General features: G+C 40.9%; 2 protein-coding genes across 4 annotated transcripts in view; one reads left to right on the top strand and one right to left on the bottom strand.

Moving 5' to 3' along the window:
* The window catches only part of LOC144828379 (E3 ubiquitin-protein ligase TRIM39-like), a 149,102-nt gene extending 141,629 nt beyond the window's left edge, over positions 1–7,473 (bottom strand). Inside the window, exon 1 of the mRNA XM_078686491.1 lies at positions 7,072–7,473. Within this exon, the coding sequence (XP_078542617.1) occupies positions 7,072–7,473 (402 nt within the window). The remainder of the gene's footprint in view (positions 1–7,071) is intronic.
* Positions 1–25,627, top strand: part of LOC144828380 (zinc finger protein RFP-like) — a 341,356-nt gene that overhangs the window by 13,870 nt on the left and 301,859 nt on the right. The gene's annotated exons all lie outside the window — the stretch shown is intronic.

Raw genomic sequence — 25,627 nt, 5'->3', positions numbered from 1 at the left:
CTGTGTCAGAACAAGTCGACGAAGGTCAAGACACTAGCGAGACCGAAGTCGCCTCAGGAGAAGAAAGTAACTGGGAGACTGAATCGGATACCGAACAAACTGAGAGTGACCAAGAGACTGGTCCAAGAACAAGGAGCAGAAGAACAAGGAGTGACGAAGCCAGTTGGCCGGAGAGAAAGAAAAGGCCAAGCTCGGAAGAAAAGCAAGAAAGGACTCTTGTCCCGATCGCTGAAGAATCGGATCAGGAGGAAGAAACGACTGACTCAGGAACTGAGAGTCCACGAAGGTCGAGAAGGGTACGTGTGCCCTGCAGAAGGTACGCCACCCCAGAGTGGACTTATCTAGCAGATGTCTTGGGGACAGAAATCTGGGAGAGTGAAGAGTGTGAAAGTAATCGATCTCGATCCATTTGTGGCAGTGGAGATATGGATGTTGACGCCTGGACTCGAGACTGAGGGATTACTGACTTTCACACTTCCCATACCCCCATACTTGAGTCGGATTAAGGATTTAGTGTTGAACAGATTACAATTTCCAACCTTTGGTCATCAAATATCAGAGGAAGAAGACAAAGTCATTCGTTTTGAATTATTGGAACTTGTTGCAAGAGCTGCAGGTACGAGAATAATTGTTGATGTATAAAGACTTTTGTATATAAGTTACAAAGAAGAAGATAACCTAGCGCCGAGTGGAAAGAAGAATAAAATTAGGGATTACATTTAGAGGATGGAGAAGGGTTAGGGTTGTCTGTTGTTAAAAATAAAGAGACATTGTGGCGAAAAGGAGACTTTGTTGATAAAAGAACACTTTACAAACGGAGAAGAAACCAAAGCAAACGAAGGACTGAACTGATAAACTTTTTCGCAAAAGAAAGAGTCCCGCTGTTTTGACAACATGGAGAACGGCAACTCAAACAGAAAAGCTAGATGTATAATAGGTACACTTATAGCGGTAGTGATATTTCTCATAATTACCGTAGTGACAATATCATACATAGTAGGACATGAAAACGATAAAGAAATAGCAGATGTTAAGCTTGTAACGACTTTGAAACCTGCTCCTGATGGAAAGAAGGAGGAGAGCAATGTTATACGCGAAAAGACGTTACTAGCAGATGAAGTTCGTAGATTACATGTAGATGAGTCACAGGGAAACTTTAGGTCAAACGCATATGCTAAACTGTTGTACGAATATATCGATGCCATGGAGGCCAAAGATTGCTACGTTTGTATGCAATTGCCGGCTTCTGTAGACGAGGGCATCCGATATCATCATCTCCCATTGACTTATGGGATAACATGTAGTTTACTGCTAAGTATATTTTATGGTAGAGAAGGATTTGAGTACTACTTTTCAAATTATGATTCGGTACTGCCTGAAGTTCCGAATTATAAACAAATGAATAAGTGGGACTATTATAAAAAGGAGGATAGACTAGCCAAATTCTTTCTTCCTTGGGATACACTAGATACTTCATATGCACGCAGAAATAATTTGACTTGCAAAGTGTCAGAGACTGAGAAAAAGTTTATAGCACAAGTAGATGACCGATACAGAAGGCAGAAGATTCTAAAAATGTCAGGACAGTGGAAAACTGATTGGACCGAAGAAGAGAAGGCACATAAAAAGAAAGGAAGCAATGGTCCAATAGCATTGGATAGAACGCAGAAAGGGAAGTTATGTTTAACTCGAAGCAAGACATATTATGAGAGTGAATTTGTAGGTGAAGTTAATTGTGAGCATGCTTTTAAATTAGAGTATTATACGAAGGATTTTATGAAAGGGATGCAGGCTATTCCTAATGTATATTTTGTATGTGGGAGAAGTGCCTATGTAAAACTGCCTGACAATTGGTATGGTTCGTGTTACTTGGCAATTGTCTTCCCCAAAATATATCATGCAAAGGATTTAGCGATAATAGAAAGAAAGGCTTCGACAAGAACAAAAAGAGAAGTAGGAGATGCAGAAGTAGTAGGAGACGTATTTGGAGCGATGTTTCCTATGTTAGGTTTAATACTTAACGATGTTAAGATCAGGAGACTAGCTACAGTCGTAGATAGATTATCTGCAAGTACTGCAAGGTCATTAATGCTAATAGAAGGTGAGATGCAATCGATCAGAGCAATGGTTCTTCAGAATCGACTTGCTCTTGATGTGATATTAGCAAAAGAAGGCGGAGTTTGCAAGGCTTTGAAGGTTCAGGAATGTTGTACCTATATTCCTGATAATTCAAAACCACTAGAAAAGGTTATAAGAAACATTACACAGATTCATCAAGAAATCGAAGATTTGACAAAAATAAATGTTTGGGAAAAAGTAGGTAATGGAGTAGGAAAAGTTGGAAGTTGGTTTGCTAACCTTGGCAAAAGTATAGTGTGGTACATATTAAAACCTGTATTAATAGTATTAATTTGCATAATTACATTGTTAGGATTTGTGAAACTATATAAATGGTATAGGACGAACCGGTTACAAAGATCTATGAGAGAGCAGGAAAGGAAATTAGCTGCTTTACAAGATCAACAGTATAAAAGCTTGAGGGCACTTGAAATGATGAAAAGAGGGAATGATGTAACTAGTTCTGTTTAAAAAGGTGTTATTCAAATTGCTTTTAGTGATGACTCCTAAAAGTCATAAAAGGGGGGACTGAGAGAGCACAAATTTGAATAAGAATTATGTATAGGCCATATTTACAAGCATATCATGAAACGTAGGAATGAAATGTATATCGTAACATGAAGTTGACGCTTATAGTATAAAAGTCAACGGAAAGTGACAACATGGTATAGGAAATGTATAACTGTATTCATATTAGAATGTATTAGATCTAGAAGGCCCGTATACGTAATGGGCTAATGTAGAAATGCCTACGAACAGTAGAACGTGCAGAGTAGAATTCATGTACGTATGTAACTTTAAATACAGAAACGGCGAGAAATGTAACATGGAGAAATGTGCAAGGAGCATACACATAACGATGTAACCAATGAGAATATACTTTATATTCTATGTATGAGATTATATTCTATATATTCTATGTAAAATTGTATTCGCTTAGAAGAAAGTATTGGCTAAAGGCGTTCATATGTAAATGTATGTTAAGGGTTATACTGTGTAGAAGAAGTTTGTAGGAATGCTGGAAGAGTTAGGTCATTTGTGATTATAACCTGACTAACCAAGAGTTCGCAGGAGCATAGTCCAATGTATGTAATTTAGTGGGCTCGCAGGAGTCGTGAATAGTCTTCACTTGAAGGTGCGAGCCGAAGAGTCTAGCATTTGTTAGATTTAAGGTGACAAATGTCGAACGAAGTTTATTGCCTAAACATGAGAGGAGGCGATTGGGATTTGAGCTTTGTTTTGAATGACCATTCACAGGATCTAGTAAGGTCAAAGAAATAATTGTAAGTTAAAGTCTTGTTTAAGTTCATATGACTTTTGATCTGAAAGTGTCAAACTAAAGTCGCCAACAAGAAGATGAAGATGACATTTAAGGAGAAGGGTCAACCTAACGGACGACGCAAAGAGATGAAGCAATGGAAAGAGCCAGAAACTGACATCATCGGGGAAAGTCCGTGGTGGGCGTCAAGGGGCGTTCCACCCACACTGTGATTGTGTATTTTAGGGACAGCACCCCGGGGAGGAGAGGAGAGGAGGTAGCAATGAGCAATTGGAGATTAGGAACAGCAAGGTGAATTGCTCAGAGCGAAGGCAAGGGTAGATGCCTTGAGCAGATGCGCTGAGAGAGATCAGAGCGCAAGGGAGCAGTAGGCCGAGGACCCTTAGAAGAGCGGATGGGTAGGCAGAGAGGGTACTGCTTCTTAAACTTAAGTTACCTTTAGAGGCTAAGAGAGTTTGAACTTCTTTGGAAGTCAAACTGCTGACACCTTTTTAGGGAAGAAACTTGCGAAATAGGGATGTCACCTAGTATAGAGTAGGGACAGATTTAACTTGATTATTTTTCTCTTTCTGTAGATGACGCAAAGGAACCACTTTACATCGAAACTTTAAATTGCTGATTTTGGAATTGATTTTGTATTCTTTGTATACTTTGAGATTTATCCTGAGAGGATTGTAATTTGCATTCAAATTCGATTTTATATAAACCTTTTAAACTTTATCAGTTGTAAGTGGTTCTTCAGAGTGGCGTCATTTAATGGGGCCGAACTAAACCTGTGTGGGGGTGGTCTTTTACTCAATGACAGATACTAGCGGTCCAAAAATTACGAATGAGATAAATTATTAAATTGATTATAAATTGATACCAAAATCTCATTCCCCGCAGTAGAAATGACTGCAGTGTTTAGTCTTGGACAGTGGTGAACAAGGGTACAAATGACTGCAGTCTTTAGTGTTGTTCAGTGCTTAGCAAGGGTAGAAATGACTGCAGTCTTTAATGTTGGTCGGTGATGAGCAAGGGTAGAAATGACTGCAGAGTTTTGTTGTTGGTCAGTGGTGAGCGAGGGTAGAAATGACTGAAGTGTTTAGTTTTGGACAATAGTGAGCGAGGGTAGAAATTATTGAAGTTTTTAGTGTTGGGCTGTGGTGAGCACGGGTAGAAATGAATGCAGTGTTTAGTGTTGGACAGTGGTGAGCAAGGGTAGAAATGACTGCAGTGTTTAGTGTTGGACAGTGGTGAGCAAGGGTAGAAATGACTGCAGTGTTTAGTGTTGGACACTGGTGAGCGAGGGTAGAAATGACTGCAGTGTTTAGTGTTGGTCAGTGATGAGCGAGGGTAGAAATGACAGCAGTGTTTAGTGTTGGTCAGTGATGAGCGAGGGTAGAAATGACAGCAGTGTTTATTGTTGGGCTGTGGTGAGCGAGGGTACAAATGACTGTAGTGTTTAGTGTTGGGCTGTGTAGAGCGAAGGTAGAAATGACCGAAGTGTTTAGTGTTGGACAGTCCTAAGCGAGGGTAGAAATGACTGTAGTGTGAAGTGTTGGTCAGTGGTGAGTGTGGGTGGAAAGGACTGCAGTGTTTAGTGTTCATCAGTGGTGAGCGAGGGTGGAAATGACTGCAGTGTTTAGTGTTGGGCAGTGCAGAGCGAGGGTAGAAATGACTGAAGTGTTTGGTGTTGGTCAGTGGTGAGCAAGGGTAGAAATGACTGAAGGCGTTTGGAGTTTGTCAGTGGCGAGTGAGGGTAGAAATGACTGCAGTGTTTAGTTTTGGAAAGTGGTGAGCGAGGGTAGAATTGACTGCAGTGTTTAGTGTTTGTCAGTGGTGAGAAAGGGTAGAGATGACAGAAGTGTTTAGTGTTTTGCTGTGGTGAGCGAGGGTAGAAATGATTGAAGTGTTTATTGTTGGTCAGTGGTCACTGAGGGTAGAGATGACTGCAGTGTTTATTGTTGGGCTTTGGTGAGCGAGGGTAGAAATTACCGAAGTGTTTAGTGTTGGTCAGTGGTGAGCATAGGTAGAGATGACTAAAGTGTTTAGTGTTAAACAGTGGAGAGCGAGGGTAGAACTGACTGCAGTGTTTAGTGTTGGGCAGTGGTCTCTGAGGGTAGAGATGACTGAAGTGTTTAGTGTTGGACAGTGGTGAGCGAGGGTAGAAATGACTGCAGTGTTTAATGTTGGAGAGTGGTGAGCAAGATTAGAAATGACTGCAGTGTTTAATGTTGGAGAGTGGTAAGCGAGGGTAGAAATTACTGCAGTGTTTAGTGTTGGACAGTGGCAGAAGTTTCTCGGGTAAAGGCTGATTTTACTCATTTCTGCGATCCTCACTGCATTGAGGCAACTTCAGAACGAGGCTTCACGTACTAGGATGCTAGAGCTGAACTGCACTATGTACAAATGTGATAGTAAAACGGCACTGGATTCAAAATAAGTGTGAATGTCCAATAATGGTAATGTTTTAGTAAACTTTAATCAAGTATACAAACAAAATGACAACTGATTATTATGAAGAGTGTACTAGCAATTATTTTGGCAAATATGCGAATTTGCGCTATGGGGCAGAAAGTGATAGTGGGGCATATTTACAACAAAGTGGCGAAGAGCCTTGTTAAGCCAAGAAAGCTAACGACACGCTCCATCGGTTTAGAAATGCAGGGCTGCACCATATTTACAAGAATATGGTGGATCCTTGCGTTTCCCCCTGTGCTGGTGCTAAACTTAGCAGCATATGACACACGCAGGCACCCTTGTACCATAGTGCAAGGGTGTCGGTGTTGATTGGGAGATCGTTTATGTGCTGGAAGATCTCTCTTCCTGCACATAAACAACCTTTAAATGGTGCTTTGTAACTTGTATGTGTGCTGCTTAATGCAGCACACATAGAAGTTACAAAATGTTATTTTTTAATTATTGTTTATGTGTAGGAAGGGAGACCATACTGCAAATAAATAATAATTGGCCTTTTGCTGTTTCCATGTGTGTTGCACAATGCAGCACACGTGGAAACAGCAAAAATGAAGAGAATTAAAGCATTTCTCCTCGTTTCGCTTGTTTGAGTCCAGATTTTCCCTGGTCCTAATTTTGGCGCTGCCTCCTATTTACCACACCCTTGTAAATAGGGAGCCGTTTAAAAATCAATGGGTGTTGCAGTGGAACGCCCACAGCAACACCCATTGCCCTCCCCTTTCACGCTAAGTGAAACGGGTCCTTATTTACAAGGCAGCGTTAATCCACGTTAAGCGATTTAAATTCACCTTGTAAATAAAGCGAAGCCCCTAGCGCCACTACCACGTCACTTTACAACGCCACTAAAAGTGATGCTGTGTTGGCGAAAGGTGCTTGTAAATATGCCCTTGTATGGTTTAATATTGGATTGAGGTCAGCAAGGGTTGAAATGGTCAGTGGTCAGTTAGGGAAGACATTACTGTAGTTAGTGCTTCCATCATAACCCTCTGTTCGAGATTCTGACCGACCAGCTCCTCCTGCTCAACCCCTGGAAGCAGTTTAGTGTGATAGTGGCGCTAAATAGGTTTGATTCCTTACTTGTGACCCTGTGTTCCATATTCTGACTCCAATCCTTTGTGGCTAGTACTTGTGCTCAGCTCATCGATGCAGTTAATTGTGACGAGGCGCTATGCGATGTGTTAACGTATGGCACTCTGCTCTAGATTCGATCTTACCCTGTATTCCTGCTCGGCATCGTTGACGGGGGTCACACGGTGCGCTCTGTGTGCCCGGAACTGTCTACAGACCACACACATGAGTCCGCTCCTGTGGTCACAGAAGAGCTGCAGCTTCTTGCTGTGCTCTTCACACGGAGCGTCTTGTATGTGACCTCCAAGCGCGATTTCTTCCAAATTTGTTAATATCCCACTCGGCTCTAGTTCTTTCTTCAGGTGAAACTCCAGTTTGCATTCTGGGTAGAGTTTCTCTAAATCCTCGCTGGCCTTGTATATGGTGAGGCAGGAGAGGCAGAAGATGTGTCCGCAGTCCAAGGTCATGGGGTCAGAGTGCAGCTCCCTGCAGATGGAGCAGGGGGTCTCATGATCGTGGAGTCTGGGTCTGGGGCCGGCACCCGCCATGTCTGCAGCGAGCTGTGCTGAACCTCTCTCCATCCCATCGCTTTAAAGACTACAGAGGGGTATGAACTGCTCAAACAACATGTCACCTGATGAGGTGTGCGCCTTCACTACCGTTCGTCGGTAGGAAGCGTGTGATCACATTCAGGAATGTAGCGCTGCAGGTACATAATGACAGGTGTGCAGGCCTTCAGCTCACTGACAGGAACAGTGAGGATACTCTATACGAGGCACGGCCACTGGAATTATACGGCAGGGGAGAACCGAATTATATGACAGGGATAACTAAATTATGCAGCAAAGGGAAAGTATGCGGCATAAAGCCGCACGTTTTGTGATAGTACTACCCCACTATGTTGTCATGTTTACACATCTAAACACTATGGGGCAGATTTACAAGCCTTTTTGCGTCACTTTTCCCATGTTAAAAGTGACGTAAAAGTGGCGCAAGGGGCGTGTAAATCTGCCTCTATCTGGGCAAAGGTTTCACCTCAGCAGTTCCAGTTTGACACCCAAATACAGCAGTAGGCTGACAGGTGACCAGTCAACTTTTGCAAAGGGCCTTCAACTGCAGGGCAACATGTCTGTTCCATTTGAACTAGAAACAACATTTTCTTGTTAAAATCTGAAGATTATGCAGCCGATGATGAATTATGTGGCACATATGACGAATCCAACATTATGCAGAAAATACTTTGGTCACAAAATCGGATGATTCCAGTGGCCCTGTCTGCACGTTCAGCAAGCCCTGTTGAGTGTACCCACGCATGCCTGGATGTAGTAGAACCGGGCGAGCTACAGGCAGTAGTCGTAGGTGCATACTACTAGCAGAGAGAGAAAAGCAGATGGAGTGTTCTGGGCCCAGCCCCTCTGGCTGTGGCCAAAGAGCGTGGGCCCTGTGTGTGCTGCAGTGTGCCAGGGCCCCGTCTCAAGTTAGGGTGCGCGGTGTTGGTGCTGGTGTGAACAGTTACGGTTGTGAGGCCCTTCCCAAGAAGCGCACTCTTCCTTTTATACTGGTCGATGCTTTCAATTATGAGTCCAGCGCCTTACTAACAAGACTTCGTGGCACTTAAACAGCAGGTCTAAGAGGCCAGAAGAAATATAATGTTGTTTGGTTTACATAGGTAGATAGGCCAGCCCTGCGCCCTGGAACAGTTCCTCAGGGCAAGTGAGAGCTGTGCCATAGCAAGCATGTAAGGGGCAGTTTCTGGTAACAGGTGGTCACTGTGCTCTAGCAGGTGTGTTAAAGGGCGGTTCAGGATGATAGGTGGGCGCTGAACCCTAGCAGGTGTGCAAGGGGTACAGTTTCTAGTGATAGGTGAGCATGGTGCCCTAGCAGACATGTAAAGGGTCAGTTCCTGGTGACAGGTGAGCACTGTGCCTAGCAGGTGCATATGTGTGACAGGTTCAGGCGACAGGTGAGCACTGTGCCCTAGCAGGTGCATAAGTGTGACAGGTTCAGGCGACAGGTGACCACTGTGTCCTAGCAGGTGTATTAAAGGGTCAGGTTCTATCGATATTGAGCAGTTTGCCATAGCAGGCATATAAAAGGGAGGTTTGTGGTGATAGGCAGGCATGTGCTCTAGCAGGTGTAAAAGGAGGACATTTTCTGGTGATAGGTAGGTACTGTGCTCTAGCAGGCATGTAACGGGCAGTTTCTGGTGATAGGTGTGCATTGTGCCGTAACAGACGTGTAAAGGGGCAGTAAAGGGGCAGTTTCTGGTGATAGGCGAACACTAGCAGGCAAGAAAGGGGGCTGTTCCTGGCGATAGGTAAGCACTTTACCATAGCAAGTGTGTAAAAGAGCAGCTTCCGGTGATAGGTAGGCACTGTGATCTAGCATGCGTATAAGGAGGCAGTTGGTGGTGCTATGTGTACCCTCTGCTTCCACATGAAGTTGGTTTCTGCAGGAAGGTGGGACCCCAGTAATCCGGTCTCACCTCAAAATGCAGCCCAACCACTCCCTGGTATCTAAAGGTCAGAGGGCATTTCTATAGGATCAGATCTCGCAACTGGCTCTGGGTCCAAAACTGAACTTTGTTCAAAGTCTTGTGCCTGGTGTACACTTGTCTGAGTGTCGTGCAGCAAGTACTCTCTCAGTAAATACTGTGAATTTGTGGAAAACATAAACACCAGGATGCTGTGTGACTGATTCCACGCACCCCCTCAGGATATGTTGACCTTAGTCCAGCTAACTCATAATACACCATCTGTAAAAGACATGCGCTGCAATAATTAGTAGTAGTAATGTCGTTAGTATAGTGATAATTGTAAAGAATAGGAACAATTCAACACATATATATATAAATGTATATATATATATATTACCTACTGGCGGTTGCCAGTAGGTATATATAGTTAGGACCTAGTTACCATAGGAAATTACGAACATTCTATTGGGAATAACTTTGGCGCCGATTGAGGGATCTGCCTGTAATTTTCCTTAAATTTGCCTATGCTCCTTCCCTGAAAGTTTCGGGGGGATTCGTCAAGCAGGGGCCGAGAAAAAAGGGGGTCCCAAAACATGTTTTCCCCATGTTAATTTCCATAGGGACATTCTGACAAGGCTACAGCTCGAACGGCTGAACGGAATTATACCAGATTTGGCAAAATGGTAGGGACTGGTATGCAGCAGTACCTTTTGTATGTTTGGTGTAAATCCCTCCAGTAGTTCTTGAGAAAATTGAATTTGAAATTTTTCAAATGGAATTTTCTATGGGACCTTTAGACACGGCTACAGTCCGAACGGCTGAACGAAATTACACCAAACTTGGCAAAATGGTAGGGACAGGTATGCAGTAGTGACTTTTCAATATTTGGTGAAAATCCCTCCAGTAGTTGTTGAGAAAATTGATTTGAGCAAATTATATATCTATATGCGCTCAACATTATATTGGGAATAACTTTGGCGCTGATTGAGGAATCTTTGTGTAATTTTCAAGAATTCTGGCCAGCTCCGCTCCGCTCCTTCCCTGAAAGTTTCGGGGGGATTCGTTAAGCGGGTGCCGAAAGGGGGGTCCAAAAACGTGTTTTCGCCATGTTAATTTCCAAAGGGACCTTTGGACACGGCTACAGCCCGAACGGCTGAACGAAATTACACCAAACTTGGCAAAATGGTAGGGACGGGTATGCAGTAGTGACTTTTCTATATTTGGTGAAAATTCCTCCAGTAGTAGTTGAGAAAATTGATTTGAGCAAATTATATATCTATATGCACTCAACATTATATTGGGAATAACTTTGGCGCTGATTGAGGAATCTGTGTGTAATTTTCCAGAATTCTGGCCAGCTCCGCTCCGCTCCTTCCCTGAAAGTTTCGGGGGGATTCGTCAAGCGGGTGCCGAAAGGGGGGTCCCAAAACGTGTTTTCGCCATGTTAATTTCCAAAGGGACCTTTAGACATGGCTACAGCCCGAACGGCTTAATGGAATTACACCAAACTTGGCAAAATGGTAGGGCCTAGTATGCAGATGTGCCTTTGCTATGTTTGGTGAAAATCCCTCCAGTAGTTCTTGAGAAAATTGAATTAGAAATTTTTCAAATGGCATTTTCTATGGGACCTTTAGACACGGCTACAGCCCGAACCGCTGAACGGAATTACACCAAACTTGGCAAAATGGTAGGGACAGGTATGCAGTAGTGCATTTTCTATATTTGGTGAAAATCCCTCCAGTAGTTGTTGAGAAAATTGTATTTGAGCAAACTATATATCTATATGCGCTCACGTGCGCGTACCCTTATGTGCGCGAGCGAGTTTCTGATTATCTGGCAGTCGTCTGTCAACATTCCAAACTGTCCAAACCAGGAAGTGTTGGCCACCATCTTGTTTTTCAGGAGAACTGAGGCAGAAGAGAGCCCAAAACAAGAGTGGAAAACTCGAAAAGGGGGCAGGGTAGAGACCCCCCCAACCCTCTAGCCCTTCTCAGGGGGTCCCAAAAGGGCCCCCAAGGGCAAAAAATCATGGGGTACGCGCACCGTACGCGCACTGTACACGTACCGTGCGTGTAACCCGCGATTTAAAAAAAATAAAAATTTTTTGCACTTGGTGCTCCTTCTGGGACCCCTGAGAAGGGCTAGGGGGTCAGGGGGTCTCAACCCTGCCCCCTTTTCGCATTTTCCACTCTTGTTTTGTGCTCTCTTGTGCCTCACTTCTCCTGAGAAACAAGATGGCTGCTCAGGTGGTCCCAGAAGGATAATAACATATATAAACGTTATCCGCTAATATAATTAGCATTTACAAAACCTTTGAAATTTATTGAAATTTTTTTTAGGTTTCGCGCCTTATATAGTTAGGAATTAGCATTTAAAAATTTGGGTGCACACCTTCTGCTTTTCCACAATCTGGTTTATTTCGATCTTTTTAGCATGAAACCAGATGATCTATGCGTTTCGATGCTACAAGCATCTTGCTCACGATCGTGATCAAGATGCTTGTAGCATCGAAACGCGTAGATCATCTGCTTTCATGCTAAAAAGATCAAAATAAACCAGATTGTGGAAATCCAGAAGGTGTGCGCCCAAATTTCTTTGTGAAATTGAAGAAAGTGTGGAATATGTTACGGCGTGGTTCTGCCGTAGGGAAACGCACCCGCGACAAGCGCTTAACGGCCGGGGAACCCTGAATCGGTGTGTGGATATATATATATATATATATATATATATATATATATATATATATATATATATATATACATATATATATGTATATATATATATGTATATATCAAAACAAAATGGCAAAAGACTTTGTCTTTTTCTATCTCGGCGTGGATAGCCATGTGCTAATCCTATGCTTAAAAACTTTGATAGAAAAACAGACATTTGAGGTGAGCGCTGGTGTTGAGAGTGCTCTAACAGAAGCTGCTTTCCACCTAAACTGGAGAACTACCCAGAGTTCTCTCCTTCTGTTATTACCTACTGGCGGTCGCCAGTAGGTATATATAGTTAGGATTTTTTCCCTATGGGATTTCTGAAAATTCTATGTCTAATAACTTTGGCGTTTGTGGACGGAATCGGCTGAAATTTTCAGGAAAATGGCACATTTTGTTTCTGAGCAGCTCCTGGAAATTTGGGGGGTGTTCGGCAAGGGGGGGCTGAGATAAAAGGGGGGTCCCAAAACGCGTTTTTCCCATGTTAATTTCCATAGGGCGGTTGGCCTCACTTTTAGCCCGAACGGCTGAATGGATTTCCACGAAACTTGGCAAAATTGTAGGGACTGTTAGCCCGATGTGCCTTTGCTAGGTCTCAATATATGTGCTTCAGTGGATTTTGAGAAATTAACGTTTAAAACAAGATATATATCTGTAACAGCGCTCCGGGCAGCGCTCCGGTTCGCGAACTTTTCGCTTATCGGAACTTTGCGAAGCGAAGCTGATTGGCTCTCCGGTGTCTGTCAACATTCTAAACAGTCCGGAGCGGCCGCCATCTTGTCTCTCGGTAGGATCGAGAGACAAGAGGAGGCCAAAACAAAGGGGGAAATTACCATAAGGGGGCATAGTAGATCCTCGTTGACCCCCTAGGTTTTATGTGGAGGTTTTAAAAGGGCCCAGGAGGGTAAAAAAAAAAATTTTTTTTTTTTTTTTGCGTGGTGAGCGCCAAGTTCGTGAACCGGAAAGCGTTCTGGGCAGCGTACTATAAGGATAAAAGAATGATAGACTTTTCTAATACTGTATGTTAATTGTTTGTTGTTGTTTTTTTTTTTTTTTCTTTATTTTTAAAGTATTTTTTTTATTTTGATTGTTTTTCATAATTTATTAAACTTTCTAACATTTCAGTGTCTGAAATGTCATTATTTTCTTGGAATATTGTTTGCAATCTGTGAGGTTGTAAAATGTCCTCATTTTGAAGGAGGTCATCTACTGCTTGGACACATTGCAGCAGTTCTTTATCCAAAGTTTCATCCATAAATTCCATGTCAATTTGATCAATTGTATCAATCAATTCTTGGCTGCTCTCTTGCAGGTCCATTTCAAAAGAAACTTGGTTTTCGCCTTCCATTTTGCCTGAAATTTGGATTAAAAAAATATATATTAGTAGAGATAGGGCACTGTTGGGAATAATTTTAGATAGGCATTTTTTATCAGTGAATTTATCTTTGGGCAGTGTATAGTATCAGAGTGGAAGTAGGAATATAAAAAAGTGTATGTGATTTAACGTAAGTAAATTTATAATTATACAAGAGAAGTCTAAGTCCATCCATAACTATAACAGAGAAGTCTATCTTAATCTATAACTACTACAGAGGGATAGTATATAACTATCTGAAAAAGTTTACCATATTTACTTATAGTGCACAATATACTTCAGTTTTAAAAATAACAACTTACCTTTAGAAACAAGTTGAAGTGATTACTGATATTCCAAATGATATATACAACAAGAAGTAGTAGTCAAAATGGCTGTGTTTCCTTCTCTTCCTTTATATATATTCAGGTATATAACCAATCAAATGTCAGGTAATAAAAGTAGAAAATGAAAGTAACATTTTCATTGGTTGTCAATTCCAACACTTCAGATGTGTTTTGTGAAGTAATTTACCTCACGGTACTTAGAGAGGTCTACAGGCTAAATGGCTAAATGGAATTTCAATCAAATTTGTGAAAATGAAAGGGATTGTTATGTAGTATGAGCTAATCTATATTTGGTGAGAGTGTCTCTAGTCGTTTTTCTGTAAATTACTTTCCCACCTATTTTTTGGACTGCTTCCCGGGAAGCGGCTCGGTTCGCGAACTTTAAGCGTCACGGGAGTCCACCATTTTGTGTTTCGGTCGCATTAAGATACAAGATGGAGGGCAAATAATGTTTAGAATGGGTAGAAGGGGTCATGGTAGACTTATCTTGACCCCCTAGGTTTTCTGAGGGTGGCTGAGGAGGCTTATATGTGCGGAAAAAAACATTTTTTTTAAAAATTCCGCGAGGTTAGCTTTCGGTTCGCGAACCGGGTAGCGCCCCGGGGAGCGTATTTTGTGGAAAATTAGTGAAAAAAGTTAGAAAAAAATAATAATTGTGAGTGATCAGATGAAGGGTAGCTCTGAGAAGAGCTTTTGGGTTTATGGTACATTTAGGTACTTATAAGTAGGTACCAATGCACAGTCTTAAATTCAGAATGAAAATTCTGTTGCCCTCATCTGAGAAGTGAACTCCATCTCCTCTGTAGATATCTTGCATGTAGTAACGCAAGTTATTGTTGTACAAGGAGCCCATTCCATGGTCTCTCATGTAAGCTGAAACAGATTTGTTTACATGCTTCCTCGCTTTCTCAATTTGTGGACAAAATTGGTTGGACCACCTCCATTTCTGTCTTTGGCATATATTGGAATATACCAAGGCAGTTTGAGGTAAAAGTGCCATTAATTGCTCAAAGGTGTCCTTTAAAAGCATTTCCAGACCTACTCCAGTCAAAGTGCCCAAATCATTACCTCCACAGTGCACAATTAACAGGTCAGGTTTTGGCAAATGCATAAAGGTTTTCACCAATGGTATCAATTGGTGACATTTTAATCCTCTTTGGCCCAACCACTTAATTTCCACATCTTGTAAATTGAGGTTAGGTAAATTTCTGTTCTCAGCATACCTTTGAGCCCAGTGGATGTAACTATGTCCAACAATCCAGACTTTAAACATGGTGAGAGAAGGTTGGGCTGCAGTCAGATGAAGTGTGGTAATGAAAGGGCAGTTGAAACAGTAGGAGTTTGTAAAGAAAAAAAACTGTGGAGTTTCAGTGCTAATGATTCATTAGCAGTGATTGGTGGATTTCCATTTCTGAAAACAGAAAGTTAGGGTGCATGGATGTGTTCTTTGAAAGATGTAATTTGAATGGTCAAGGAAAAAACATTTAATGAAAGATTGCACTGGATACGCAGGTGCACTGAGAGTTCAGAGTTCAATTGAAACATTGTTGTGTGAATTTGCAAACATGAGAGGTCTTTCAGGAGGTGGTTGCTAAGCAAAAAAGGCAGAGAGGGCAGAGGGGGGAAGGGTTTTGATTTGAAAAAAGTGAGGGAAGAGTTATGATTGGCTAATATGAGAGATATGTGTAATGAATATCTGTATTTCTGTGCTTTCAATAGCTGCAGCCTCTGGAGTGCATCCTCTTTGTTCTGCTGAAGACAATTTGGTTTATTTCTGAGACTGTTTTGAAACTCAAAAAGTATTTGCTAAGGTGAGAAAAGATTTATTTAATTTAGATAGAGAATAGTATGATTTAAGGAGAAAATGATGAAGAAAGCTGTGTTTTTAAAATGTGGCTTTGTCTCAAGTGATATACAAATAGATTTTGTTTCTTTGAGAAATTTTAATTGCATATTTTGTGTAGCAATCTGGCATGCAGTAACACAAGTTATTGTTGTACATGGAGCCCATTCCATGGTCTCTCATGTAAGCTGAAACAGATATGTTGTGTTTAAAAACGATTTTTGAAAACAATTACATTTCTGGATATGTTCTGCTAGAGCTTCATAGGTTGTTTGGGTCATATTTATAAGGCATTTGAGTGTCTATGATGTTATTTTTCCCTTTTTAAATGGAAAGCGTTCTTCATGGGGCAAGTTTGTTGTAAATACGCTCCCACCTGCGCTTTGCAAATTTAGATTTTGATTATGGGAGTTACATAGCCATGTTAATAATGTCCCAAAAATGGTGCAAGGGCATTCAATAAAACGCTTTCATGTGTCTCAAGGACATTTTCAGTCATTTCCTCTTGAATGCAGGTATACAATTGATTTATATGCTGTGTTTAAAAACGATTTTTTGAAATCAATTACATTTCTGGATATGTACTGCTAGAGCTTCATAGGTTGTTTTGGGTCATATTTATAAGGCATTTGAGTGTCTATGATGTTATTTTTCCCTTTTTAAATGGAAAGCGTTCCTCGTGGGGCAAGTTTGTTGTAAATACGCTCCCACCTGTGCTTGGCAAATTTAGATTTTGATTATGGGAGTTACATAGCCATGTTAATAATGTCCCAAAAATGGTGCAAGGGCATTCAATAAAACGCTTTCATGCGTCTCAAGGACATTTTCAGTCATTTCCTCTTGAATGCAGGTATACAATTGATTTATATGCTGTGTTTAAAAACGTTTTTTTGAAATCAATTACATTTCTGGATATGTACTGCTAGAGCTTCATAGGTTGTTTTGGGTCATATTTATAAGGCATTTGAGTGTCTATGATGTTATTTTTCCCTTTTTAAATGGAAAGCGTTCCTCATGGGGCAAGTTTCTTGTAAATACGCTTCCACCTGTGGTTGGCAAATTTAGATTTTGATTATGGGAGTAACATAGCCATGTTATTAATGTCCCAAAAATGGTGCAAAGGCATTCCTAAAAACGCTTTAGTGTGTTTCAAGGACATTTTTAATCATTTCCTCTTGAATGTAGGTATACAATTGATTTATTTGCTGTGTTTAAAAACGATTTTTTGAAATCAATTACATTTCTGGATATGTACTGCTAGAGCTTCATAGGTTGTTTGGGTCATATTTATAAGGCATTTGAGTGTCTATGATGTTATTTTTCCCTTTTTAAATGGAAAGCGTTCTTCATGGGGCAAGTTTGTTGTAAATACGCTCCCACCTGTGCTTGGCAAATTTAGATTTTGATTATGGGAGTTACATAGCCATGTTAATAATGTCCCAAAAATGGTGCAAGGGCATTCAATAAAACGCTTTCATGTGTCTCAAGGACATTTTCAGTCATTTCCTCTTGAATGCAGGTATACAATTGATTTATATGCTGTGTTTAAAAACGATTTTTTGAAATCAATTACATTTCTAGATATGTACTGCTAGAGCTTCATAGGTTGTTTTGGGTCATATTTATAAGGCATTTGAGTGTCTATGATGTTATTTTTCCCTTTTTAAATGGAAAGCGTTCCTCATGGGTCAAGTTTCTTGTAAATTCGCTCCCACCTGTGGTTGGCAAATTTAGATTTTGATTATGGGAGTAACATAGCCATGTTCAAATTGACCCAAAAATGGTGCAAGGGCAATCAAAAAAACGCTTTCATGTGTATTAAGGACATTTTAAGTCAATGAGGAAACACAGGTGATGTAATTCTGAAATGAGGAAAAGAAACTTCACATTTTTCAATTGCATCACTAGTGTTTCCTAAGTTTATTAATGGCATTGTGCAGATGAAGTTTAGGTGTGACCACAGATTCAAAAGATGTCTGCCCTTTGTTCAAGAGTGAAGTGGACATGACTTACTTCATTGCTAGGCCTTCACATGTATTATCTCCTTTGTTTTCTTAAACAAGTGAAAATCTCATCTGCAACCATGTGTTGGCTTCACCTCAAACAAACAAAACAGGTGATGGACCGAATGTGGATCAATGACACCCATTTACCCCAGTCCAAAGATCTGGGCCCAAACAAACCTCTAGATAGGCCACACTTTATCGTCAACCTGAATAAATCATTTAAAATGTTAGGGAGAGATTTATGATTGTTGTATGCCTGTTTTATACCACTGTGTGTCATTTTTGTGACGCAGTGGTGGTGCAAAAGATTTGCTATGTTATATAATAAGTAGGGTGTTAAGTTTTTGATGACTGTTATTCATTTACTGTTTGGTAATAGTGGTTAATAAAATTTTTTATTATATTTTTCCACAGATTCAACTGCACATCATTTCTAAATTTAAAAAATGCCAACTAAGAATCGAATTAGAAAGGCGAGAAAATGTCAAAGACGTCAAGATGATGTATTATTGCAGCAAACCTTTACCCAAAATACTCGTGAAATCACCAAGAAAGCTCCGGGTAAGAGCACGAAATCATTCATAAGAAATATTTGTAGTAAAAAAAGTATTTCTCTCAAAAATGTTTCAGTCCAGAAAAAGAAAAGCAATTTAACTGGAAAGGAAAGACCCATTAAAAATGTTACTGGTAGAGGAAGAGATAACTCTGTGCATGATAGTAGAAGGAAACGACAGTTTAGGGACATTCGAAAACGAATGTTCCGCAACAGGATAATAGTTAATTTATTAAAAAATATTAAGAAAGGCCAACAGAAAGTGGCATTTTATAAGAAGAAGAAAAATGTAGAGAAAATTATTGATCATGCTTTTGAAATTAAGCGAAAGTTGTTTATTTCGATAATCAATAGAATTAGGAAACTAAACAAGGTAATTTCTGATTTCAAATCAAATAGTAGATGGAAGAGAGTAGTAAATCGTAGTAACTTTTGTGAAGTTTTTTCCGGAGAATGGATGCATAGTTCAAGTTGTGAGGCATTTTTTAATGAGGAGAGTTATTTTCAGGATAATGATTTGGTGTTTGCAGTTGACACCAGTGGTCGAGCTTATGAAGTGAAGGATGGTTGTCCATTTGAAAAAGAAAAACTTGTGACAACAGAGACAGACGAGGTGTTAGGTAATGAGGTTTTAGGAAGACGTCCTAAGGATCCTGTGTACATTTGGAAGTGTAGTTCTATTTGCAGTGTGCGACAGGTTTCCATCAATTTGTTTTGTGATTTTATACGGACATTTAATAAGAAAAGTTTGAAGCAGAAAATGAAGTTGTTGCAAGATTTAGATCCTTGCAGAGTGAGACAAATGACAGGTTTGCGTGGTCATTCACTGGCTTGTCTTTCCAGGAGAGTATGCCAGAGTGTTTTTCATCATTTCAGGATGCTAGCAGTGCATCATAATAAAGTGAGAAAATTAGTGAGAATGTTGTATTATGCTAAGAGTCCAGCAATTATGCTTAAACAATTATGTGCTGCTCTTTTGCATGGTTCTGAAATAGATGTCAAGAATATTTGTGAAGAAATTGAGTTTTGTTACTTTGGTAGTAAAGATGAGAATGTTCAAATTGACCCAGAAGTAGAGGGTAATGTTGAAGATAATGTACAGGTTTCTAGTACAGATAAATTTCAGAAGGAAATTGCCACGTTTCAGATGAAATCAAGTGAGAGGCCTAATTTCACTTGTGTGTGTTGTCGACGCACTTATTATAAGAATCAGACTAAGTTAGTGGATTTATATGCAACAAAACAAACTTAACTGGTACAAACCCACCCGATCTCTTCGATCCTCTTCCTTAAATCTTGTTAATGTACCCAGGATTAAAAAAACAACCCTTGGCGGTAGAGCTTTTAGTAAAGCGGCAGCTCAATTATGGAATAGCCTACCTATTGACATTAGAAAAACAAGCGATCTACTGCCCTTTCGAAAAAAGGTAAAAACATGGCTTTTCCCGAAAAACTCAAATCTTTAGATCTTGAGTCCTTGTCCCCTATCTGCTGCACAGTATTTTTTTCAGCCTAGGTACCCAGCGCCAGGATGCCCGTAGGGTTGCAGAGCGCTTTACAAATGGCAAAATAAATAAATATGCAAAAAGTGAAAGGGAAAATAATAGTGAATGGAAGGATTTTGCCACATACTTGATGGTAGAAAATTATTTTGATTTGGGATTGGATCAACGTGTATGTACTTATTGTTGTAACAAATTAAACCAACACCAGATGCCTGCTAGGGCGGTTCATAATAATCTGGAATTGGTTGAGGTTCCTTCTGAATTGAAGGATTTAAATACTTATGAATCTATTTTGATTCAAAGTATCCATCCCTTTCAGGCTATTGTAAGAATGGAGCCAAAGACAGGGAAGTTGCCTCCATCAGATTTACAGAGAGGAATAAAGGGAAGAGTTGTTTATTTGCCTCTAGATTTGAACAAAAACATTAACACAATTGGAGTAGAAAAAGTGGAAGAGGAACCTCTGGTTATCTTGGTTAATGGGGTTCCGACAAAGAATAAGAAAATATGGCAAGATTTAGTGGATGTTAGGAAAGTCAAAAAGGCAACATTGTATTTGAAGAAAAATAATAAGTACTATATAAATGTATATGTTGCAGAAGAGGAAGTAAGTGATGAAGAGGATAGCGATTTGTGTGCTGGCCAAATTGAGAAAGTAGAGGCCTCTAAAAGTGAAGAAATATATGAACATTATAGTGTTCATCCTTTGCTTTCCAAGGAAGTCATGGGGAATGCAATTGAGTTGTTTCAAATGAAACAAGCCAAAGGGAGTCCCATTAGTGTTTGGGAGGAAAGTTTAGAAGCTCGGTGTTTCCCACAGCTATTTCCAACAGGTCAAGGAGGAAGATATGATGAGCGGCCTCATCAAATTCCTGCGTCTGAATACCGGACTTTACGATTGTATGCAGAAGATCCTAGGTTTCGTCAATGCATTCCCTATTTGTTTCATCTCCTGTTTGAAAGCGATCTGTCTGGACTGTCATATGCAGTGAACCACATCTTAAAAAGTGGTATACAGATGCGAAACATCTCGGCAAGTGACTTTATGCATAAAGTCAATGTCCAAGACAGTATTTTGGATTCTCACCTAATTAATCTCATGGCGTGTCAGCGTGGTACTAATGAGTACTGGTACCGTCGTCATGGTGATTTAAAATGTATGCTGAGGAACTTAGGAACTCCAACATGGTTCCTTACTCTGAGCTGTGCCGAGTATGGCTGGGAAGACTTACTTGAATTTCTACGAGAGGCAAATGGAAATATTGAAAACATTGAATTCAAGACACCTGGAGAACTGTGTTCTTTGGATCCAGTGAATGTATGCAGGTACTTCAATCATAGATTTGAAGCTATGATGTCTTTCATCACAAATAAGAAGAATCCACCTCTTGGAGAGGTGTTGGATTTCTTCTGGAGAAAGGAGTACCAAGCAAGAGGTGCTCCTCATATACATATGTTGCTGTGGATCAAGGATGCACCTAAATTTGGAACAGATCCGGATGACTTAGTGATGAACTTCATAGAACAGTATTCTACGTGTGCTGTTCCAAACGCAACGGAGAAGAAAAGCCTAAGAGAACAAGTTCTACGTTTCCAAAGCCATCGTTGTGGAAAGTACTGTCGTCGTAAATTCAGAAACAAGGACAAGTTCTACACCAAATGTCGTTTCAACTTTCCACGACCGGTGATTTCTAAAGGAAGAGTGAACAGTTTGATGTCTTCGCTGCGACATAATGTCACGAGGAAATCACCCAAAAATACATACAATTTGAAAAGGAACGAAGAGTCCAAGTACATCAACGACTACAACCCAGTGATTTTGTCCATGTGGAATGCTAACATGGATATACAGTTTGTGGCTGACAACTGTATGGCTGTGGCTCGGTATGTGACATCTTACATCACCAAAAAAGAAAAGACAGAATTGAAGGATATGTGGGAGGACATTTCCCATGAAAAGAGCCTCAGCAAGAAGTTGTACAGTTTCAGTCTGAAGATGTTGTCGCATCGAGAAATCGGAGCTTACGAATGTTCTGACCGGTTGTCTTCAGCAAGTCTCTATGCCAAATCCAGGAGTATCGTTTGGGCGAGTCTTGGTCTTGCTGCAACGCGAAATCGAGTTCTAAAACCTGTCCGGGAAATTGAGTATTTGGCAGAAAAGGAACCAAACAGTACCGACATTTTGAAGACCAACATGTTGGATACATATTATCCAAATCGAAGCAGTCATCTTGAGAATGTTTGTCTATATGAGGTTCTCCAAAATTATATATTCAAGAGGAACATCAAAGAAGATATTGAGAAAGGAGTGTATGCTGTAATTGGAAGTGAGGGATGTCTGGTGAAGCAAAGAAAATGCCAATTAGTAAACCATCGAAAATTGAGTGGCGAATCTCCAGAAAAAAAGGAGTTTTTCTATTTAGCACTTTTGCAACTTTTCAAGCCTTGGCGTGCAGAAGAGGAACTGCTTGGAGATTTCCTCTGTTACGAAGACTCTTTCACTGCTGCTAAGGAGACCATAGAATGTCTTGCTTTTCCCAAATATCAAGAAATGTTGACTTTGGAAATTGAGCAGGAAGCAACGATTGCAGCCGAAATTGCCAGAGACAGTTCTCAGGATAGTCAGAGTTCTGTTTCATTGAGTCAGGATCCACTTGGAGGACCTATTATCGAAAATGAAGCTGCCACTGCTATGAATGAAGTGGAAAGAGCCATGGCACATGCTCAGGAGGATTCAGTTAACTTAGAAGACTTGGAAAAACAACTCCACGTTGAGCAGAGGAAAATATATGATGAAGTTACCAAGCAAATTGAGCATGGATTAAGTCATGAGAAGAAAGAGTGCTCATGTACATCGTTGAAGCCTGTCCGACTGTACGTGAGTGGAGAAGCGGGAACTGGAAAAAGTTTCCTTATTAAAGTAATTTCTTGTTATTTGCAGGAAAGGACTGAGTCATCGCTGTCTTGTGTTGTCACCGCTCCTACTGGACTGGCAGCACATAACATTAAAGGTATTACTTTGCATCGTCTACTGATGCTGCCAGTGGAGCATGACAACAAATTACAATACCACAAGTTATCTGGGGATGCTTGTTGTGAAGTTTCAAGAGTCTTGAGGAAAATGAAACTTCTTATCATTGATGAAGTAAGCATTGTTTCCAATTTCATGCTTGCCTTTGTGCATTTGAGAATGCAAGAAGTTCTTAAAACTGAGTATGATGTGTTATTTGGTGGCAAACACATTGTTTTCGGAGATCTTCTGCAGCTGACACCAGTAAAAGGTCAACCTGTGTTCAAAATACTCACGCATGAAGATACCAGGAAGTGCCTAGGGAGCATTGGCAACGTCAATATATGGTTAAACTTCAATTATGCTGAACTGCATGAAAATATGCGTCAGGCGAAGGATGAAGATTACAAGAATATTCTACAAGATATAAGAATTGGAAAAGTGACCGAGCATGGAAAAGAAGCTTTAAATGCACGATTACTTTCAAATTTATATCCCGAACAAGACATTGTGCCTGTGAATATTTTTCAGAAAATTACTGAGAAGAAATCCGGAATATGTTTGATGCCAACTCTTGCAGAATGTGCCATCTTCAACAACAAAATGTTGAATTTAGAAAAGCAAGAGATTGTGAAACTTGAAGCTATTGACAGAATAGAGCATATGGGATCAACAATTATTTTGTCTGAGAATTTGAAATCAAAATTGGATTCATTAGAGAAGACTATATCTAAAACAGCGGGTTTTGAAAAGACTTTGAATGTGTGTTTAAATTGCCGAATCAATTTGAGAAGGAATTTACATGTTGAAAGAGGTCTGGTAAATGGATCAATGGGTAATGTTGTGGATTTTGAGAAATACCGAAATAGAGATGGAATTGAATTTTTAAAAATTAAATTTGATGGCATTGAGGAAGTACAGCTAATTGGTCGTTGTTCTGCTAGGTTTTTGCTTGTTAAAGACTTATCTGTTCGCCGTAAACAGTTTCCTGTTTGCTTGGCATATGCGGTGACAATCCATAAATCGCAAGGTTCAAGTGTAGATAGTGCATTGGTGAATATTGGCAGTTCTGTGTTCAAGGAGGGTATGGCATATGTGGCATTGTCACGAGTTAGAACTTTATCGGGATTGTACTTGATTGACTGTGATGTCACAAACATTTGTGCGGATCTAGATTGTGTTAAGGAATACAATAGGTTAAGAAAAGAGTATGCGCCACATTTGCCTCAATATCCTTTGTTTGAGAAACGTGTGGTAGGCCGGAAATGAAGAAATATCAGTAATAGTGTTGTAATTGGCCCGGCCGCATTAGCGATTAGCTGAACCTACACGTTGTCCTCCTTAACTTGGCCATATGCGAAAACGCCATTTTGAATGTTGCGGCGGCCATCTTAGACCATGAGCGGCCTCGTGGCCGACGTGCTCTTTAGTCCGTTGTCCGTTCCACTGACCACTTCAGTCTGCCCAGCAACAGGCTATTTTTAGTACTGGTCAGTTTGCACATGCGCAGTCCCCGCTGACCAGTTACCCCTCAGGAATGTGCACCAAACTGACCAGCGGAGTTGTGCCTCCTCCAATGAGCTGGCTGTGTTCTAAAACATGACCATATATGTACATGAATGTGTCCTAGACCTGTGCCGCCTATCTTTTATTGCCCCAAAACTGTATATAAAACAGGGTCACACCGGTGTTCGGTGTGATACCTCTTGCATTACCGAAGGGTGCTGTTTGAGTGTACCACCACCCCATGGGGTCTTAATAAACTTGTTCTTTGCCTTTTACAGTTTCCGTGCCAACAGTTCTTGAGTGTAAGTGGGTTATCTCCGGAGCGTGTAGGCCTTGGGAACCCCAAAATACTTCAATTGGCGACCACGAAGGGACTCATCGGCGACTCGGATGCCCGAAGGAGAGGTCGTGACGAAGGCTTGGAAACTCGCCATGGGCGCGCGCTGCCACGAGTGACCCGAGTCTTGGCTGCCACGGTGTCTTTTCCTTCCCTTCCGATCTGACCTTCCAGGTGGCGCCGGTCTCCGACTGAGTCTTCGAAGTGTCTGCATCGCTGAGAAAGTGCCGTTTGGCTGATTTGGCTTACAAGACCTTGGCAGTTGGAATCTGGACATTTGGGAATTTGGGTAAGCTTTGTGATCGGTAAGGTAGTCTTCGGACGCTTACTGAGGTCCTATGATTTGTGTTCGGTAAGGTAGTCTTCGGACGCTTGCTGAAATTCTGTGATTTGTGATCGGTAAGGTAGTCCTCGGACGCTTGCCGAAGTCCTACGATCTACGTCTTTGATTTGAGTTAGCTAACATTGTGAATTTGTGATCTTTGAACTTATATGTGTAGTGCACTTCACATAGGCAGGCATGTAGAGATGTTTCTCTAACTTTGTTTTTTTCCTCTGAGCGGCACAATCGTGTGAAGAACTGTAAGTGCCATTTTGTTCGGTGTCACGCTTTCGTGATACTTTTCGAACATGCCTGTTTTCAGCACACTCCGAGGAATGTGTTGTCTTGGAGAAGGTACCTCAATTAGGTTAGCAGAAGCACAGCCGGCTCCCCCAGAGGGAACACCAAATAGGGAAATGTACATAAAATTTGGCCTTCCCCCTATTATGTACAGTAAACTGTGGCATAAGTACACCAAGGCCGATCCTGAATCGCAATGGCCTCTACACGGGTCGTTTGATTTAAGTAAAATACAATTTGTAGAGCAATGTTTGTTTCAACGCAGGTCTAGACAAAATATGTTTGATTGCGTGCGAATGTGGGAGAAAGCGGCGCGTGAGCGAATGAAGCGTGAGGTTGCCTTGGCGGACAAAGAGCAGCGCAAGGCTGCTCGGGATAAGGCTTTACAGCTTGAGGAAAAGGAGGCTCAGGAGAAGAAAGAAAGGG

This window comes from Lissotriton helveticus, chromosome 4_1, assembly GCF_964261635.1.
Source record: "Lissotriton helveticus chromosome 4_1, aLisHel1.1, whole genome shotgun sequence".
NCBI lineage: Eukaryota > Metazoa > Chordata > Amphibia > Caudata > Salamandridae > Lissotriton > Lissotriton helveticus.
The sequence above is the reverse complement of the archived record's forward strand: the minus strand, read 5'-3'. Positions and strand labels throughout refer to the sequence as shown.